This window comes from Chiloscyllium plagiosum, chromosome 17, assembly GCF_004010195.1.
Source record: "Chiloscyllium plagiosum isolate BGI_BamShark_2017 chromosome 17, ASM401019v2, whole genome shotgun sequence".
In the NCBI taxonomy this organism is placed as follows: Eukaryota; Metazoa; Chordata; class Chondrichthyes; order Orectolobiformes; family Hemiscylliidae; genus Chiloscyllium; species Chiloscyllium plagiosum.
This window is the reverse complement of record NC_057726.1, coordinates 72,253,509-72,264,785: the sequence shown is the minus strand read 5'-3', so window position 1 is coordinate 72,264,785 and position 11,277 is coordinate 72,253,509. Positions and strand designations below refer to the sequence as shown.

The window sequence follows — 11,277 nt, the reverse complement described above, 5'->3', positions numbered from 1 at the left end:
ATCTCCCCTGGAGGGAAGTCAGCCTTTGGGTGGATGACGAAGAGCAAGGCAGCTCTCCCTGATTTCCTGGACAACATTTATCCCTTAATCCACATCATTAAAACTGATTCAGAGTATCCTACTGTACAGGAGAAGCCCTTCAGCCCATCAATCTGTGCTGCCAGAAATATATTATCCCCTACATTATCCCACTTTCCCACACTAGGACCCTTGCCGTGAATGATATAACATTTCAAGTGCTGATCTAAGTACTTGTTAAAAATTGTGAGGTGCCCCGACTCAACTGACCTCCCAAGCAGACTCTCAGCACTCTCTGGGTGACTGCTGTTTCCTCCAATTCCTTTGAAACCTCCTTCCATTCACTTGAAAATGATGCCCCTTTGTAATGGCTCCTCAACTAAAGGGAAGCAGCTGCTTTCTATCCAGGAGGAGAAAGTGAGGTCTGCAGATGCTGGAGATCAGAGCTGAAAATGTGTTGCTGGAAAAGCGCAGCAGGTCAGGCAGCATCCAGGGAACAGGAGAATCGACGTTTCGGGCATAAGCCCTTCTTCAGGCCTGAAGAAACGTCGATTCTCCTGTTCCTGGATGCTGCCTGACCTGCTGCGCTGTTCCAGCAACACATTTTCAGCTGCTTTCTATCCACTCTCTCCATACCCCGGCGAATCTGATCCATCTCGATCAGGTTTCCCTCCCAACACTCTCTGCTACAAAGAAAACAATCCAGGCTCATCCAACCTCTCTTCATAGCGAAACGCCGTGCCCCAGGCAATAACCTGGTGAATCTCCTTTGCAATCCCCTCCAGTGCTATCACATCCTTCCGATAGTGTGCAGAGCGACACACAGTAGTCCAGCTGTGGCCTCCTCACAATCCTGTACAGAACTGCCTGCTCTTATAATTAATGCCTCTACTCAGACAGATCATTGTTAATGATTGATTGACAAATGATTATTACAGTGTAGTTTGTGGAATATTGCAGTTCCTCTTGTCTCTCATACAATTTTGACAGTGACTATATTTCAAAAGGTTCGCATACACCATGCAGCATTTTGTGAGGTACTGAGTTGGGGAAAGGTGCTATGTAAATGCAGCTGTCTCTGCCTTTTCCTCCTGCAGTGAGTTATGTTGATGTTAATCTCACTTCCTGCTCTGAGCTGCTTCCCCGAGGGGGATTCAGTCAATCAGGAAGCTCGATTGCTCTCATTGTCTCTCTCTCACCCGGAGAGGGAAGTTGGGGTTGGGCTGAGGGAATCGAGATGACAGTTTGCTGAGAAACACTGACCTCAGAGGATCCAGCTGCTCGTGCTCCTGTCTCCAAGAATCCCATTCACAGAACAACATGAACTTCCCATTTCAGGGAGAACAGCCATGGAGGACCAATTCCAGGGAGAGCTGTCATTGCTGGGGCACTGGGGAAGTTTCAGGGGGTGTCCATATTGCTGACTGGGTGCAGTTATTCCAGGATATAAAGCAGGAGGTGACAGCTCCCTCATCAGCCACACTCCCTCTTCAACACTGAACACTCCCAAGGTGAGCCGGGCCAGGATGAGGACAGCACTGTGTGTAGCTGCCGTTGTGGTAGGAGCACTGGCAATCTGCTTGATCCAGGATGGTGTGGCTGCAGCTCCAGGTAAGAGAGAGGCTTCCTTCTTCCCAATCTTTGCTCAGAACCTGAGAATGAGGAAAACAGGAACAGTTTCCAGAGCTCATGCTGGTTTCCATCGACTGTTTGTGTTACTTATTAGAGTTAATGTAATGATTCCTCCTGACTCCATTCAGAGACTGTGGGCCAATGTTTCCAAATAGAAACATAACAGAGAGAAAGAGAGAGACCACTCAGCCCATCAAGCTGCTACTAGATCTTTACTAAAGTGATTCAATTAGTTAACCTCGCCTTTTCTGTCTGTGCAATTCCTGTCAATTTTAACTTTCTAGTCATCGAGTCAGAGAGACATACAGCATAGAAACAGACCATTTGGTCCAACTCATCCAGATATTCTAAATTAATCTAGTCCCAATTGCTAGCATTTGGCCCATATCCCTCTAAAACTTCCCATTCATACAGCCATTGAGATGCCCTTTAAATATTGCAATTGTACCAGCTTCCAACCATCTCCTCTGGTAGCTCATTCCATACACACACTACCCTCTGCATGAAAAACATTATCCCTTTGGTCCCTTTTAAATCTTTCCCTCTCACCTTAAACCTATGCCCTCTAGCTCTGAACTCCCCTGCCCTATTCACTCTATCCACGCCCCTCATGATTTCATAAACGTTTATAATGTCACCCCTCAGCTTCCAATGCTCCAGGGAAAAGACTTTGACTATTCATTCTTACCATGACCCTCATGATTTCATAAACATTTATAAGGTCACCCTTCAGCTTTCCGATGCTCCAGGGAAAGCGGCCCCAGCTTATTCAGCCTCTCCAGATAGCTGAAATCCACCAATCCCAGCAACATCCTTATAAATCTTTTCTGAATCCTTTCAAGTTGAACAATATCCTTCGTGTAGCAGAGAGACCAGAACTGAACACACAATTCCAAAAGTACTGAGCCAATGTCCTGTACAACAGCAACATAACCTAACTCCTGTACTCAGTGCATTGGCCAATAAAGGCAAGTGTGCCAAACAGCTTCCTCACTACCTTGTCAACCCATGACCCTGCTTTCAAGGGACTAAGAACCTGAACCTCAAGCTCTCTTTGTTCGGCAGAATTTCCCACGTCCTTACCATTAAGTGGATCAGTCCTGCCCTGGTTTGCCTTTCCAAAATGTAGCACCTCATGTTTCTAGTGTGGAAATGGCCGGGAGACCTTCCTCAAGAACACAGAGGTCTGAGAGGAGACTTGATGGAGGGTTTGGAGATGTCCATGGGTTTGGTCGGTGGATATGGGAAAGATATTTGCACTTGTGATAGAGAGCAGAACTAGGAAAAATGTATTTACTGTAAACAGTCCTTAATCAATCCCATTGGGAAGTGAGAAGAGAAGAGCAACAAGTCCACACCAACCCAGACCCATTCCCCTACATTTACCCAATGCTATGGGCAACTTAGCATGGCTAATTCACCTAACCTGCACTGTGGACTGTGGGAGGAAACCAGAGCACACCCATCCAGAGAATGTGCAAACTCCACACAGTCAGTCGCCTGAGGCGGGAAATGAACCCGGGTCTCTAGTGCAGTGAGGCAGCAGTGCTAACCACTGTGCCATCGTGCCACCCAAGATGTTTTCAAGAGAAGTTGGATATACAAAACAGGGAGCAGAACAGGTGAGTGAGTTCTGTGAAAGAAGAGTTTGAAACTGCAGCAGGGAGCAGATGGGCTGAATGGTCTGTTTGCACTCAAAGTGTTTCGAGATGAAGACGTGTAGGATACGGTGACTGTGTGAGAATGTGCTGTGAATGTGCTCAAGGTTTCACTGTCTCCATTCCTCCTCCTCCACATTGCAGCTGGCTCTGTGACTGTCGATTGCTGTGAGAACTTTAAGACCACTCGCATTCCTCATAAACGGCTCGTAAGCTTCACCAGGACAGTTGGCTGCTCCACCCCCTCCATCATGTGAGTGTTTCAAGGTGTTTTTATCACAGTCTGAGGAAATGAAAGGGTTGGAGCTGGTGCCTGTGATTCTCTGATAATCATAATCTCATCTCACTCTTTCAGCTTCACAAATAGGAGGAAGATGAGAATTTGTACGAGAGCGAGTGAGAAATGGGTTCAAGATGCAGTGGCATTTCTGGAGAAGAAACTGGGGGTTAAAGAGAAGAACCCTCTGAAAGCCCAATCTTTCAATCCACTGGAAACACATGGAGTGTTGGACTGACTGGTGTTACACTGGGGGACAGGCAGAATGGAGAAGGTGGATCCACAAACTGATTCCCTGATCACTTGCAATATTCCAGTTGCTGTGCTCATTAACATGAAAAACTGTGGGCAGTGACTAATTAACGTTTCCCATGTGTACTCCAATCGTCAGACTGAGTGAAGATCATTCATGGAACAGGGGAAATGTGACTGGATAGCAATGGGACAGACTGAGGGAACAGTCAGTCTGACACTGACTCCAGCAACTGTCCAGCTGATCCTAGGATCATCCCACAGGCTTGAATTCAGCACAGCCAGTCAGTCTGTTCCTGCCGTTACTGGAGTTTGTTTGCCTTTTCCCTTCACCCACACTGGGCAAATGTATTGTGGCACACCTTCAACCCCAACTCCCTACTGGAGGGTTGAAGTGAGGGGCACTCTGAGCTGGGGGTCAGTCACTGTGGCTGGGGGTTGGAATCTGATTCTGGCAATGGGGAAAGTATATTGGAGGTGGGTGTGTAGGTCAATCTCTGTGGCTGGGTTGGGTAGATCAGTCTCTGGGGTTAAGAGTTGAATCAGACTCTGGGGTTGGTGTGGGTCAGGGACTGGAGGTGTTGATGTGGGTTTACCCTGGGGATGCTCATGTGGTTCTGTCTCTGGGGCTGGGTTAGGATAGTCTTTGCAGGTGGGGGTGCATCAGTCTCAGTCGGTGATGTATGGCTCTGTGTCTGGATATGGGTGTGCTTAGTCTCTGGGTGTGGAGGCTCTCTGTCAGACTCCCTGAACAGCACACTCTCATTCCATTACTAATCTCAGAATGGTTGTGATATTTCCCTTTCCTCTCCCTCATTGCCTCACTGAATTCCCAGCTTGTGATCTTTGTCCATGACAATGAAATAAAAAGTGTTTCTGAAGAAAGTTTCTCTCTGGTTTTTCTGTCTCTGAGAAACTTCATCTTTCAACTTTCAGTTTTCTGCACAAAAGAAACTGCTTTGAATTTCCTGCCAGTTTTCACCATCACCTTCCATTGGTCATATTATATTCAGAGAGTAAGACAACTCAGCTGATTGGCTGACAATCGAGGGTATTGACAGAATAGAGTGTGCTCATTTATATACATTTAGATGTTATTTAAATATATTTACATCACGCTTGCATCATATTTAGTGCATGAAATCAGACTATTTGGCCCAAGCTGTGATTATACCCTGGTCATACCCCACTTGAGCAGCTCTGGGCTTCACATCTTAGAAATGATACACTTGGAGGAACTACAATAGAGGAGGAACTGAGGACTGTAGATGCTGGAGAATTAGAGTCGAAAAGTGTGGTGCTGGAAAAGCACAGTAGGTCAGGCAGCATCTGAGGACTTTCTGGGCACAAGCCCTTTATCAGGGCTTATAAAAATGATATCGTGACTTCAGGGGTTCAATTATGAGGGAAGGTTATAGAAATTAGGTCATTTCCTCTATAATTTCCTCTATATGGTGGGCGGCACGGTGGCACAGTGGTTAGCACTGCTGCCTCACAGCGCCTGTAGACCCGGGTTCAATTCCCGCCTCAGGCGACTGACTGTGTGGAGTTTGCACGTTCTCCCCGTGTCTGCGTGGGTTTCCTCCGGGTGCTCCGGTTTCCTCCCACAGTCCAAAAGATGTGCAGGGTCAGGTGAATTGGCCATGCTAAATTGCCCGTAGTGTTAGGTAAAGGGTAAATGTAGGGGTATGGGTGGGTTTCGCTTCGGCGGGTCGGTGTGGACTTGTTGGGCCGAAGGGCCTGTTTCTACACTGTAATGTAATCTAATCTAATCTAATCTAATCTAAATAATTTAGAAGAATGATCTGATAGAAATGTTTAAGATATGAACAGGAAAGTGGGGGGGGGGGGTGGAGATAAAGATAAACTATTTACGCTGGTTGGGGATTATCGAACTAGGCATATAATCTGAGAATTCGGGCTAGGACCATATGGAGAGCTGTTAGAAAGCTTTTTATACACAAAAACTAGTAGATTTTTGGAAATCTCTTCCACCAACATCATTAGATGCTGGATCAGTTATTAATTTTAAATCTGAGGTAGATAAGCAAAAATATTAAGGCACAAGTACCAAGAAAACATATATGGAGTTATGCCACAAAGTAGCCATGATTTCATTGAATAGTTGGAAGAGGCCTGAGGGGCTAAATGGCCTATTCTTGTTCATATGTTTCCAAGTGCACATCTCTATCCACCACAAACTGCCCTCTTCATCTCAGTCAGAACCCCATGTCTCTTGTTTTCGCTGTCTCCCAATGTAATAGTCCTGTCTTCTCCTCCATGTCTTTATAGACTAACTGTGGTAACGACAGAATGGTCACCCAACCATCTAACACAGGGGAGGTCATCACAAAAACGATCATCGTTCTGGCCGTAGCTCACGATATGACTGCAGCAGTCTGACCCCAGAATGAAATCTGAAATAATAGATCAAATGCACCTTGTAAAAATTCTTCAAAATGTAGTAGTCAGCTACTGAAACAGTCGGTCAAGCTGGAGAATTTCTTCAGCAACAGAAGCTGATTTTAAAAAAGACAAAAACAAAGAGGTTATCAGGATAGAGAACTACAGTAAAAAGAAATTTGAAATTATGTTTAGTTTAATATTTTAAGTTCCCCAACACTTTGCAGCAATTCCAATTCGGAAACATTACACCTCTATATTAAATCACTGAGATTGACACAACTGATTCTCCTCAGATCTGCTGTGTGAGCTGTGAGATTTTCTTACATCAATACTCAGAGTGAGCTGGTTATAGCTGAGCACTATAGAATATAGAACATAGAACATTACAGCGCAGTACAGGCCCTTCGGCCCTCGGTGTTCTGCCAACCTGTGGAACTCATCTGAAGCCCATTTAACCTACACTGTTCCATTTTTATCCATATATTTATCCAATGACCATTTAAAGGACCTTAAAGTTGGCAAGCCTACTACTGTTGCAGGCAGAGCATTCCATGCCTTTACTACGCTCTGAGTAAGGAAAATATCTCTGACATCTGTCCTATATCTATCACCTCTCAATTTAAAGTTATGCCCCTTGTGTCAGCCATTACCATCCAAGGAAAAAGACTCTCACTGACCACCCTATCTAACCCTCTGATTATCTTATATGTCTCAGTCACCCCTCAACTTCTTCTCTTCAGCAAAAACAGCCTCAAGTCCCTCAAACTTTCTTCATAAGACCTTCCCTCCATACCAGGCAACATCCTAGTAAATCTCTTCTGAACCCTTTCCAAAGCTTCCACATCCTTCTTATAATGCAGTGAGCAGAACAGTGCGCAATACTCCAAGTGCGGCCACACCAGAGTTTTGTACAACTGCAGCATGACCTCATGGCTCCGAAACTCAATCCCTCTACTAATAAAAACTAACACATGTGCACCTTCTTAACAACCCTAGCAACCTGTGGCAACTTTCAGGGATCTGTGTACAAGGACACTGAGATCTCTCTGCTCATCTACAATACCAAGAATCTTACCATTAGCCCAGTGCTCTGCATTCCTGTTGCTTCCTCCAAAGTGAATCACCTCATTAAACTCCATTTGCCACCTCTCAGCCCACCTCTGCAGCTTATCTATGTCCCTCCGTAACCTGCAACATCCTTTGTCACTATCCACAACTCCACCAACCTTAGTGATATCCGCAAATTTACTAACCTATCCTTCTACACCCTCATCCAGGTCATTTATAAAAATGACAAACAACAGTAGCCCAAAACAGATCCTTGCGGTACATCACTAGTAACTGAACTCCAGGATGACCATTTCCCATCAAACACCACCCTCTGTCTTCTTTCAGCTTTCCAATTTCTTATTGAAACTGCTAAGTCACCCTCAATCCCATGCCTCTGTATTTTGTGCAATGGTCCACCATGGGGAACCTTATCAAATGCCTTACTGAAATCCATATACATCACATCAACTGCTTTACCCTCATCTACCTGTTTGGTTACCTTCTCAAAGAACTTAATAATGTTTGTGAGGCATGACCTACCCTTCGCAAAACCATGTTGACTATCCCTAATCAATTTAATCCTCTCTAGATGATTATAAATCCTATTTCTTACAATCCTTTCCAACACTTTACCCACAACCGAAGTAAGGCTCACTGGTTTATAAGTACCAGGGTTGACTCTACTCCCCTTCTTGAATAAGGGGACAACATTTGCTATCCTCCAGTTTTCTGGCACTATTCCTGTAGACAATGACGACATAAAGATCAAAGCCAAAAGCTCTGCAATCTCCTCCCTGGAATCTGAGGATAAATCCCATCTGGCTTATTTATTTTCACACTTTCCAGAATTGCTAATACCTCCTCCTTGTGAACCTCAATCCCATCTAGTCTAGTAGGCTGTGTCTCAGTATTCTCCTCAACAAAATGGCCTTTTTCCTGGGAAATGCAAAAAATATTTATTTAGCACTTCCCCATCTCCTCAGAATCTACACACAACTTCCCACTACTGTCCTTGATTGGTCCTAAACTTACTGGAATCATTCTTTTATTCCTGACATACCTATAGAAAGCTTTAGGGTTTTCCTTGATCCTACCTACCAATGACTTCTCCTGACCTCTCCTGGCTCTTTAGCTCCCTCTTCATGTCCTTCCTGGTGAACTCGTAACTCTCAAGCACCTTAACTGAGCCTTCTTGCCTCGTCCTAACATAAGCCTTCCTCTTGACAAGAGATCCAACTTTTTTCGTAAACCACGGCTCCTTTGCTTGACCACTTCCTCCCTGCTGCACAGGTACATAGCTATCAAGGACACGCAGTAGCAGTTCCTTGAATAAGCTCCACATTTCAATTGTGCCCATTCCCTGCTGTTTCCTTCCCCGTCCTATGCATCCAACTTTTTGTGGACTGGACATACCAGGGTAAATTTCCACATTGTCAGGAAGATGCCAGTGTTGTATCTGTACTGGAACAACCTGGCCCAGGGAGCTGCAAGTTCTGAAGCAGAAGTCTTCAGTCCTATTGCCAGAATGTTGTCAGGGACTATAACTTCACACTACACAGTGCTCTCAGTTACTTTTTGACATTGTGCAGAGTGAATCAAACTGGCTGAAAACTGGCATCTGTGATGCTGGAGACCACTGGAGGAGGCTGAGATGGATCATTGTTAAAGATTGCTGCCTTGGCGTTTGCATTGACGTGCTGGTCTATTCAATCATTGAGGATGGGGATATTTGTGGAACCGCCTCCTCCAGTGAGTTGTGTAATTGCTGCCCCTAATGCCCAGTCTTGAGTTGCCCAAATCTGTTCAAAGTCTTTCCCACTTAGCATGACGATAGTGCCACACAACAAGACGGGAGTTATTCTCAACGTGAAGGCGGGACTTCAGCTTCACAAGGACTCTATGGTGATCACTCTGACCAATATTGTCAAGAATGTTTTTCCCTCTTGTTGGTTCCTTCACCATCTGCTGCAGACCCTGTCTAGAGGCTTTGTCCTTTCAGACCCGACCAACTCGAGCCACTGTTGATAGTGGACGTCGAAATACTCCACCCAGAGTACACCTTGGACTCTTGCCACCTTCAGTGCTTCGTCCAATATAAAGTCATAGAGTCTCTCCCATCTGCAGAGGTTCAACACAGAGATGGCATCTTTGATCTTTAAGGTTCCCTACTCTCTTTCTAGTTGCTCTCTTGTTCTTAACGTATTTGTGGAATCTCTTTGGATTATCCTTAACCATTGTTGCCAAGTCTATCTCACATCTTCTCTTAGTGTTCCTGAACTCCCCAACACTCTTATACTGTTCAAGAGACTTATTTGAACCCAGTTGCCTCGATCTAAGATATGATTCTTTGATTCTTGGCTAGAACCTCACCCATTGTTCATCCATTGTTCTCTAACTCCACCAGCCTTACCATTCATTCTGAGAGGAACATGATAACTTTGAAATCTCATTATCACACTTTTGAAAGCCTCCTGCTTCTCAGATGTCCCTTTATCTGCAAACTGTGTGTGTTTATGGGATGCTGTTATTTTGGAACAATTGAATTTTGTAGTTAAACAATATATTATTTTACTAAGTATTTCAAAGGAGTTTTTAGATTAGATTAGATTCCCTACAGTGTGGAAACAGGCTCTTCAGCCCAACAAGTCCACACCAAACCTCCGAAGGACAACCCACCCAGAACCATTCCCCTCTGACTAATGCACCTAACACTATGGGCAATTTAGCATAGCCAATTCACCTAACCTGCACATCTTTGGACTGTGGGAGGAAACCAGAGCACCCGGAGGAAACCCACGCCGACACCAGGAGAATGTGCAAACTCCACACAGACAGTCACCCGAGACACCAGAGAAAAGACTTTGTCTATTTATCCTATTCATGCCCCTCATGATTTTATAAACCTCTATAAGGTCACCCCTCAGCCTCTGATCCTCCAGGAAAAATAGCCCCAACCTGTTCAATCTCTCCCTTTAACTCAACTCCTCCAACACTGGCAACATCCTTGTAAATCTATTGTTAAACCTTTCAAGTTTCACAACATCTTTCCGATAGGAAGGAGACCAGAATTGCACGCAATATTCCAACAGTGGCCTAACCAATGTCTTGTACAGCCGCAACATGACCTCCCAACTCCGGTACTGAATACTCTGACCAATAAAGGAAAGCATACCAAACGCCTTCTTCACTATCCTACCTACCTGCGACTCCACTTTCAAGAAGCTATGAACCTGCACTCCAGGGTCTCTTTGTTCAGCAACACTCCCTAGGACCTTACCATTAAAAGCATAAGTTCTGCTAAGATTTGCTTTAGAAAATAGAACATAGAACAATACAGCACAGAACAGGCCCTTCAGCCCTTGATGTTGCGCTGACCTGTGAACTATTCTCAGCTCATCCCCCTACACTATCCCAAAATCATCCATGTGCTTATCTAAGGATTGTTTAAAACTCCCTAATGTGGCTGAGTTAACTACATTAGCAGGTAAAGCATTCCACGCCCTTACCACTCTCTGTGTAAAGAACCTGCCTCTGGCATCTGTCTTAAATCTATCACCCCTCAATTTGTTGTTATACCCCCTCGTACAAGCTGACGTCATCATCCTAGGCAAAACACTTTCATTGTCTACCCTATCTAATCCTCTGATCATCTTGTATGTCTCTATCAATCCCCTCTTAAGCCTTCTTCTTTCCAATGAGAACTGACTCAAGTCTCTCAGCCTTTCCTCATAAGACCTTCTCTCCAGACCAGGCAACATCCTGGTAAATCTCCTCTGCACCTTTTCCAATGCTTCCACATCCTTCCTGTAATGGGGCGACCAGAACTGTACACAATATTCCAAGTGTGGTGGCACTAGCGTTTTGAATAGTTGCAGCAAGACAATACAGGTCCGGAACTCAATCCCTTGACCAATTAAACCTCACACACCGTATGTCTTCTATCAACCTGGCTGGCAACTTTCAGGGATCTATGTACATGGACTC

General features: G+C 44.9%; 1 protein-coding gene across 1 annotated transcript; it reads left to right on the top strand.

The window, feature by feature from the left end:
- The first annotated feature begins 1,046 nt into the window (after positions 1–1,046).
- LOC122558622 (C-C motif chemokine 5-like) lies at positions 1,047–4,711 on the top strand. Its single transcript, XM_043707411.1, has 3 exons — positions 1,047–1,629; positions 3,453–3,561; positions 3,664–4,711. Exons 1-3 carry the CDS (start codon positions 1,545–1,547, stop codon positions 3,821–3,823), a joined length of 354 nt encoding a protein of 117 aa, XP_043563346.1. The 5' UTR covers positions 1,047–1,544; the 3' UTR covers positions 3,824–4,711.
- The last annotated feature ends 6,566 nt before the right edge of the window (positions 4,712–11,277 follow it).

Bases quoted from the DNA above. Each gene is read 5' to 3' on its own strand.
- LOC122558622 (XM_043707411.1), top strand. From the start codon at position 1,545: ATGAGGACAGCACTGTGTGTAGCTGCCGTTGTGGTAGGAGCACTGGCA. The intron at 1,630-3,452 runs GTAAGAGAGAGG...TCCACATTGCAG, and splicing joins TGGTGTGGCTGCAGCTCCAG to CTGGCTCTGTGACTGTCGAT. The intron at 3,562-3,663 runs GTGAGTGTTTCA...TCACTCTTTCAG, and splicing joins TGCTCCACCCCCTCCATCAT to CTTCACAAATAGGAGGAAGA.